At 54.7% G+C, this 8,909-nt stretch overlaps 1 protein-coding gene across 1 annotated transcript; it reads left to right on the forward strand.

Moving 5' to 3' along the window:
- The first annotated feature begins 2,543 nt into the window (after nucleotides 1–2,543).
- SPMIP5 (sperm microtubule inner protein 5) lies at nucleotides 2,544–7,665 on the forward strand. The gene is made up of 5 exons (XM_026493661.4): nucleotides 2,544–2,598; nucleotides 4,983–5,201; nucleotides 6,554–6,740; nucleotides 7,238–7,338; nucleotides 7,460–7,665. The coding sequence occupies exons 1-5, from the start codon at nucleotides 2,544–2,546 to the stop codon at nucleotides 7,603–7,605; spliced, it is 708 nt and encodes a 235-aa protein (XP_026349446.3). The 3' UTR covers nucleotides 7,606–7,665.
- Nucleotides 7,666–8,909: the final 1,244 nt, after the last annotated feature.

Raw genomic sequence — 8,909 nt, forward strand, 5'->3', positions numbered from 1 at the left:
AAGGGCCGGCCTGGTGCCCAGCCCTCCCCTCCTAGCTGGCACACCAGCCCGGCTGCTGCATCTAGAGCCTTGAGTTTGCTCCAGGCTCTCTGTCTGGCTCACCCTCCAGAGCTGGCCTAAGAAGCTTCCAGAGAGTCTGTCGTGGAGTCCTAAGGACACTGAGGGGGGTTCAAATGGGGCCTTCATCTGAAGTTCAGCTCCCAGGAAGTAGAAGCAGATAAGGCTGGGAGAGGCAGTGACACCAATCTATTGGAAAGTAGTGCCCTCTGGTGATCAGGTTTCAGCCCTTTGTAGGGACGGCCCCCCCCTGGGACGAGCAGTCTGGAAAGGCCCTCATTCCTGCTGTCTGGGTCCCTCAGTGGGCATCCTGGTTTCAATCCAGTGAGATGAAGGCTCGGGCCCCCTTTAGCTCCCATAAAATGAGGATGATTAGAAAGCAGTATGGCTGCACTTCCCTGGCACCCCCTCTTCGTTTTGGTGCATTGCCCCGTTTCTGTCCCCCTCCCTTTTTGAAGACAGAGGCCTAGGGGGGCAGGGGTGTGAGGGAAGTCACCACCCACGCAGGCCTCTCCTTCCCTCCCAGGCTGCTTGCTGTAGCCTGCCAGTCCCCCACACCGGCCTGAATCCCGGGAGGAAGGCCGGTTGCCAACCCTTTTACCTCCCGCTCCGCCCCAGGCCGCCCAGCAGAAAAGGCAGCTCTGACCTAGATCCTCTCCGTAGCTCTCCCCCCAGTTCCAAAACCCAGGGGGCCCCAGCTGGGGAGACCATGTGCCGAGAACGAGATGGAGAACAGCTTCAGAGGCCAAGTATTTGTTGGACAAATCCCTGAACTTCACGCCTGGGGCCGACGCTGAGCTGGGGAGCAGGGGGAAGCGCCCCCACATCCACTCGAGTTGACCCAAGCCCCCGCCCCGGCCCGCGGGGCAGGCTCCCATCATGTGGGGGAGGGTGAGCAAGGGGGAGAGGCAGCGGGGCGGGTCCGGCCCCTCCTTTCCCCTCCCACCCTCCTCCCCCCAGGGCAGGGTGAGCGCACAAAGGCCAGCAGCGCTGGCGGAGGCGGGGAGGCCTGGAGGGCTGAGGCCCTGGACCGCTGGAGGCCTGGCTGGCAGCGACCCAGGCCTGCCCAGGTGAGAACGCGGGAGCGCGGCCGCCCCGGGAGACGAGGCGGGGGGGAGGCGGGGGGAGGAGGCAGGGGGGCGGGGGCTGTGGCGGAGCTTAGCGACCCCTCCGGGCCCCCACCCCCAGCACACCTCGTCTCCACGCTCCTCCCTCCTCTCGGATTCCACCTCCTTCAGGCAGCTGCCGGGGCTGCGACCCAGCCCCCTCCCCAGAGCCACGCCTTTGGATGACAGAATCTTGCCCTCAGAATTTAGATGTGGGGTTCGTTCATACCTCCTTGGATGGGAGAACGCTCAAACAAGTTACTTAGCCTCTCTGTGCTTTATTTTTCTCATCTATAAATGGGGGGCCCAAAGGGGAACCAACCCTTAGGGCGGCAGTGAGGATTTAACAGGAGCTCAGTCCCTGTCTGGGGAGTCAGAGCGAACATTCTGTAATTGTCCGAGGGTGTTTAAAGTTCCCCCCACTGCGGACTAAGCGCAGACCCCTCCCCTCCCCCCAGGACCACCCGTCCTGGCTGTGAAGGCCTCACTTTTGAGGGATGACCTGGCCCGCAGCGTAGCATTGGGCAGCCTCAACAGAGGCCCAGATGCAGGACCCCGCCCTCAGGGGGACCCAGAAACCATCCTGGGGTGGGGGGAAGGGGTCTGGCTGGGGAGGCAGCAGCCACATAAACCCATGCGGTGGTGATCCACCCCCCCCCCACTCCCCCCACCTCACCCATCTTGGACTCCAGGCCAGCCTTTGGGGACGTCCCGGCCCTTCCAGCCGGAACTTTCTCTAATTCTTCTTTGCGGGGCTGCCCTGTGTCCTGTATGGTGTTCAGCAGCACCCTCGGCCTCCCACTCACTAGATACGAGCAGCACCCCATCCCCCAGTTGTGATGACCAAAAATGTCCCCAGACACTGCCCCCTGTCCTAGGGGTGATGGGGGCTGGGGTCAGCAGACATCCCTGGTGCGCCCCTTTCCCCCTGGAGAAAGAAAGGCTCTGGGGGTGGGAGTGCTTCATCTCTCCCCTCTTCTGAGGTTCAGGGGCTTCCCAGGGGGGCTTCTGGGTCCCGCTCAGCTTTATATTCCTAACCTCCTCACAGTCGTGGGCCACAGTGTGGTTCACGCTTGCTGGCAGGCGGGCTGGAAGGTTGGGTGGATGAAGGAGGTCCCAGGAGGGGAGACGTTCATGGATGGGGATCTGCGCCCCGTATCTAAGTTCACATACAAGGCGAACGCCCCTTGTTTTTATAACTGACGCCAACTATGTCTGCCGGTTCTGCGTTAAGACGGCGGTGCTGCCTCTCTGTCCCAGACCCCTAGGGGGGTCCTTCTACCCCTAAGGCCTCTAACACATGCACCATGAGTTCTGAGGCAGGGACATTTGATGAGATCATTTCATTCCCTCTTCCCTTCATTAACAGCGAGCGAAACCATGGAGTCTTCCAAGACCTTCATGAGACATCTGCCAGTCACACCAGGCTACAGTGGTAAGTGGTGATGTGCTCTGAGGACGTGCCTGGCAGGAGAACCGTGGTCCCGGTCACTGTCCCTGCCTTGGTCCACTGTCCATGTCTTTCTGGCCGGCTGGGCCAGTGCAGGCACTTCAGCTGCTGCAGACAGTTGTCGAAAGCACTCCCTTGCCGACGATGGCTGATAACTGAGTTCCGAGGAGTGGAGAGCTATACCTTAGGCCAGATCTCGCAGCACCTGCCTGGTAGGCAGGAAGCACTTAATGTGTATTCATTGTACTGGGGCCAAGATAGGCACAATGCTGTGGGGATAGACACAATGAATAAGCCGAGGCCCTGTCCTTTTTCCCAAGTTGAGCTTTCCCAAGTCTCGCACTAGGGCTGTTCGTAGGGTCCCATTCCTTCCGGGGTTCCTTAGAGGGAGAGTGATTGTGTGCCCTGGTTTGTCTGGAATGGCCCCAGTGTTAGCACTGAAAGTCCTCAGTCCCAGGAAACCCCTAAGTCCTTGGCAAACAGGGACAGTTGGTCACCCTAAAGGTTCTCCTCCTTGGGCTCCTGGGCTACTGAGAACTTACTGAGTCACATCCCTGTGACAAATCATGTGGTCCTCAAGGGCCCTCAGCTCTCACACAAGGTGTTCATAGGAGAGGAGATGCAAGATTCCAAGGTCTCTCAGCCTCACCCTGGTCCTACCAGCGGGGTAAGAGAACAGGCTTTGAGTTCTTACCAAAGCGAGGTGTCAGTCCCTCCTCCTCCAAGGTGTATGTGATTGTAAGAGCTGCTTACTCTCTGCGGTAAGTAAAAATGTCTATTAAATGAGTGTATTAGTTTCCTAGGGCTGCCTTGTAAAACAACGGAAGTTTGTTCTCTCACAGCTCTGGTGGCAAGCAGTCTGAAATCCAGGTGTCGCTAGGGCCATGCACTCTCTGAAGCCTCTAGAGGAGGGTCCTTCCTGGTCTTTTCCAGTTTCTCGTGGCCTCAGCTGTTCCGTGGCTTGTGGCCGCATGGTTCCAAACCCTGCGCCTGCCTTCACACGGCCCTTCACGCGGCCTTCTGCCCTGCACCTCTGTGTCCCTTTCTCAGATCCCCCTCTCCCTTTTCTTATAACGGAGTGCTTTCAACAAGGGTCCTCTAAAGCGTAAGTGCCTGTCCTGGCCTAGCCAGCTGGCCAGACGTAGACAGTGGACCAGGGATTTAGGGCCCATCCCCAGTCAAGGATAATCTCGTTCCCAAATCCTTAATGACGTCTGCAAAGACCCTATTTCCAGGTAAGGTCACATTCACGGGTCCCAGGGGTTAGGACTTGGACATATCTACTCGGGAGACACAATTTCAACCCTCTACACGGGATAACGACAGGTTTCTCCTCAGATCGCCCCGGCCCTTAGTAAGAAGCGAAGATCGCGAGAATTCCTCAGCGCGTATACATATATACGATTACGTAAAATCTGTCCAGGCCCCAGTAGGTCCTGGGGGCAGGCCCCCTCGGTTTCTATGGTCTCCCCCCTACGCACACAACACTGGAGTATCTTTTAATTGCCCTAGGGTTGAGGAGCCTGGCTGGTGGGTGGAGGACTTCGAGAACAGTCTAGTAATTAGATGCTTCTTGCAGAGTGTGGGAGGCAGGGTTGTAGCTTTTGACTCGGAAATCAGGGTTCCTTTAGGGTTACAGGCAAAACGTTGGACTTCAGTAATGAGCGAGAGGTATTTATTTATTTATTTATTTAGCCATTGAAAACCAAGTTCTTAACCAGTTTTTCCTCAATTTGTTCTTTCAAAAAAATGGTTTTATTGTGACAATAGTGTAGGCCCTGGGATTCAGCCTCCAGTTTAAATAAATACTTGTGTTTTACCCATACTAATTGTAATGATTATATGTTATTTTGTGGGAAATGGTAAAAAATTGTTCTAGGGGGTGGGCCTCACAGATAATGAATTTACCTTTTTTGTGTAATAGGTCTCAGCTTTTAATAAGCCCGCAATTTCCCGATGGTCTGACAAAAAAAGATCCCAAATTGCATTTGGGAAGTGTCAAGGAAAATAAGCTTTCTCTCTAAAAAGATGAATAATTTCAATTACTTCTCAGACTATCATTTTGGCCCATTAAATGCTTTCCCCATTTGCTGTTCAGACTGACATCAGGGGCTTTGCTATCAAAGAATATTACTGTCATCGTCTTTGTTGAAATGGGCCTTGCCTCCCCAGCTCCAAGGTCATTTTTTTGTGTGGCCTTGGGAGGGCCCAGTGCAGTGCAAACAACAGCCCTGCTTGTATTAATGGCCTTTGGAAAAATGCAGTGTTGTCGGCCAAGGAAGAAATGCCAGGGAGTGGGCTGAGGTCCTCGGGAGCTTCTGTAGCTTCCGACGGCCTCGCTGAGGGCTGCGATTCGTCGGCTCTTGCAGGCTTCGTGCCCTACCTTAGCTGCCAGCAAGCCACCAGCAAGGACAGCATGTCCCACTGTCTGAAGATCTTCCAGGAGAGCACAGAGCGCTATAAAAACCAGATGGAGGAATTTCGCTGCTCGGTGGCCGCTGCCCGGAGGCTGAAGCCCGTCTGCTCCGAGGAGACCGTCCTGCGGGCGCTGTACCAGTACGATCGACAGTACCACCCCCTGAGTCTGGGTACCGGCCCCCCGGAAACCAGTCCCCTTCTCCTGGGGCCCAAGTGCAGGGTCCCAGCAGGCCCCCTGAGCCGCCCCAGGGAGCGTGACTGCAACCCAGTTCCGAATCCCCAGATGGTGTGGTGCCAGGCGGAAAGGCTTAGTTTCATACAATGAGAAAGAAGCATCTTCTGGGGGAGAGAGGGACACGGTCCTGGTCAGGCCAGAGCGTGCTGCGAACGGAGACCCCCTTCCCCCTGCAGGTGGCCATGAACGTTCAGACCGCACCTGCCATCTCAGTATGTACGCTTTGGGGGTGCTCTCTCTGTGCCAGGCACCATTATTTCACGAGGCCGATACTATTATTCCCATTTTAGAGATGGGGGCAGTGAGTCTGCAGATGGAGTGGCCCTTGTCTGAGGTCAGACCTCAGCTGGAACCCAGCTCTGGCAGGCACGGAATAATAACCACAGTGACAATGACAAGAACAACTGACGATGTGATTCTCTAAGGCTAATCAGCACGGTGATTTGCCCCGGACCATTTTTAAGGTCTAAAGGCCTATAGGCAAAGTAATGGACTCTAGAACTGTCTGTATAATCATGACTGTACCTGTCTGGGCCGGCTAACTCCCACATTTATTGGGCTTTAACATTTTCCGAGCCGTAATATAGAACATCTGCCTAAGAGTCTGAGATTCAGCCCAGCCCTGCGACTGTTTGCTGTGTGACCTAGGACACATGGCTTCCCCTCTCTGGGCTAGATGCTCCCCACTGCGCCTTCCGGCTCTGAGATTCTGGGACTCGGTGGCCGAATTCTGTTCTGACAGCCACTGGAGGAGGCGATCGGGCAGCAACCCTCCATCTCACCGGTGGGAAGTTGCACCAGGTCAGCCAGCCAGAGTCGTTCACGTTCACGACCTGGAGGCAGAGTCCGGGTGCTGAGTCTGGTGTGCCTTCTTCTGACCTGCATGCTTCTCCGGCTTCCTTTCTCCTGTGAAGCTTGGATCTGTTCAAGAGAAAGACCTTGACACTCAGACGCAGGTTTGAAGCCTGGCCCTACCTCTTCCTTGCCGTGTGACCTTGGCCAAGGCTCTCTTAACCTCTTTAAGGTCTCAGTGTCCTGTTGCGTAGGGTGGAGGTGATGATGGTGTCAGCCTGTCACAGTGCGGGAGAGCAGAAACCAGAGGGTATTTGGAAAGCCCCTACCAAGGTGCCCGGCACACAGAATCAGCCCACCAGGCACAGCTGCTCTTAGGGCTTCTAGAGGCCTAGGGGTTCACCGGGGTAACGGTTGGGGTGCCAGCTACCTTCGGGAGCACTGCCCACTCTGTGGTCTCTCAAAGCCCTCAGGAAGCACGGTATCTTTTTACAGAATGCAAAAACATGAAGAAACCTCTCCAGGAGCCCCCCATCCCTGGCTGGGCTGGCTACCTCCCGAGAGCCAGGGTCACCGAACTCGGCTGCGCCACGCGGTATACTGTCATGGCCAGAAACTGCTACAGGGACTTCCTGGGCATCACGGAGCAGGCCAGGAGAGCGCACCTGAAGCCGTTTGAGGAGTAAGTCCGGTGTGCGGGGCAGCCGCAGGTGACGAGAACCAGGGCCGGAGCAGATGACGGGCCAGGGGGTTCGCAGACGCCACATCCCAGCTCTAGGGCTGCTTTTGTGTCTGGTTTGTTGTACAGAAGGGGCCTTGTTGGTAATAGCAGGGCCTTCACTCCCCACCCACCACTCCCCACCCCACCCAGCATTCTCCAGAAGCCCCGATTGTGATCTTTGCTCGTTGGCAGGGAGAGGCGGCGAGTAAAAACCCACAGGGCCACCTGTCCTGGCGGCAACCTCAGGGCACTGAGGGAGGGGCGTGGTAGGGCACTGCGGAGGGCGGCTCTTTGGCCTCCATTTTCCCTTTAGCAAAATGGAGATATGATAACCCTTTAAGTTTAGGATAAATCGTCAGGATTAGAAAGAAACCCCCTGTGCTCACCCAGGACCTACATAGATTATATTTCTTCTCTTTATTATTAAAAAGAGTAAGTCTATGACTTTTGTTCTTTAGACTATATGGAGACAGGGCCACACAACCTTCTTCTGCCGCTTCCCCAAAAGTGTTGCAGCATGAAGGGCCGCTGCCCAAACATCCGGATTTTTCTATCCCAGGTAAGGGAGTACTCTTTCTTTCTTTCTCACTACTTTTAAAAAAGGGGTGAAATGTTTGCAGGAGCCTCTCTGCTTAGCTGCGCCATTGGCCTACAGCTGGTCAGGATGGTTTCTCTTCCAGGTGGTAGCTGTCTTGCCCATGGAAGACCCCTGACAGAGGACCCCAGACCTCCAGTGACGTGTGGCTGTGCCCAAAGGACAAATATGTCATGCAACAGGAAGATTTATCTCGAGCCACTGTCCTCAGCGAGGTATGCAGAAAGCTGATGCAGACAGCCCCCCAGGGAGAGGTGAACTTAAAGGGGGACTCAGAAGCTCACCATTCCTGCATGAGAACCAGCCCTTCCCCCACACCCACCAGGCACTAGAGAAATTTCAAAACCTAAGAATCCTTTCAACTGCCACCTGCACCCTGTCTGTTTGGCAATGGCATGTCATTAATGATAAAGACCTTTTATTGTCGTGTGGGAATAAAGAGGATACTTCTCAGCATGCTGAAGGTTTCTACGGTGGGGGGTGGTTTCTAGGTTATGTTGACCTTGAGAAGAGGCAGGGTGAGGCCCACCTCTTCCTTACCTTGAGGTAACATTGTGTCCCTGGATCAGGCTCTTTTGGAAGCCTCAGCCCGGCCCTCTGACCAGCAGTCCCTGTCAGCCATCTTGGGGCCTGACGTGGCCATTCCCAACACTGGCCCGGGCGCCATGCCCACCCAACCCTGCTGTTTCAGAATCTCACTCCTCAGGACTAGCAGACATGAGATGTATTTGTTTCATGGGCTGCTGTAACAGACTGGATGCCATAAGACAACAGAAGTGTATTGCCTCACGGTTCTTGAAGCTAGAAATCCAAATTCAAGGTATTAATAGGGCCCCGCTTCCTCTGAAACCTTGAGGGAGAACCCTTCCTTGCCTCTTTCCAGCTCCTGGTGGTTTGCTGGCAATCCTTGGCTTTCCTTGTGCATAACCACAATCTGTCTTTATGGTCACGTGGCATCCCGTCTGTGTCTCTGTGTCTTCACATGGCTGTCTTCTTACAAGGATGCCAGTCACCCTGGATTAGGGCCCACCCTTTTCCAGGATGTGCTTGTCTAAACTTAGCTAATTGTACCTGCAATGAGCGTCTTTCCAGAGAAGTCCTAGTCTGAGGTACTGGGGTTAGGACTTCAACATAGCATTTGGTGGGGACACAATTTGGCCCATAGCACTGGCTAATGCTTGTTGCCACTAACAGACACTCTCTCTGACCGCGCTCTGCATCCGCTGGCCCTCAGAAGACATCAAATGCCGCTGCTGGAGCAGAGAGACCATTGCAGGCGTCAAAAGGCTCAAAAATGGGCAGAGCCGAAACAATACAGCAACTCAACTCCCGAGAGTCTTGCCCAGCGAGGGAATTTTCACCAGGGTTCCCTGGGCAGAAAAGTCAGGTGTCAAACCTTTAACTCTGATGAGTATAAAAAACTTTGATGAGAAAAAAGTGACCTATTTGTATTTACGAACCTCCAAGTGTGATTTAGTATTCCCTTCATTTACGCAACAAACCACAGCCGTACCTGTCACTTTGGCCTAATAGAA

Source organism: Ursus arctos, unplaced genomic scaffold (genome assembly GCF_023065955.2).
Source record: "Ursus arctos isolate Adak ecotype North America unplaced genomic scaffold, UrsArc2.0 scaffold_7, whole genome shotgun sequence".
Lineage (NCBI taxonomy): Eukaryota > Metazoa > Chordata > Mammalia > Carnivora > Ursidae > Ursus > Ursus arctos.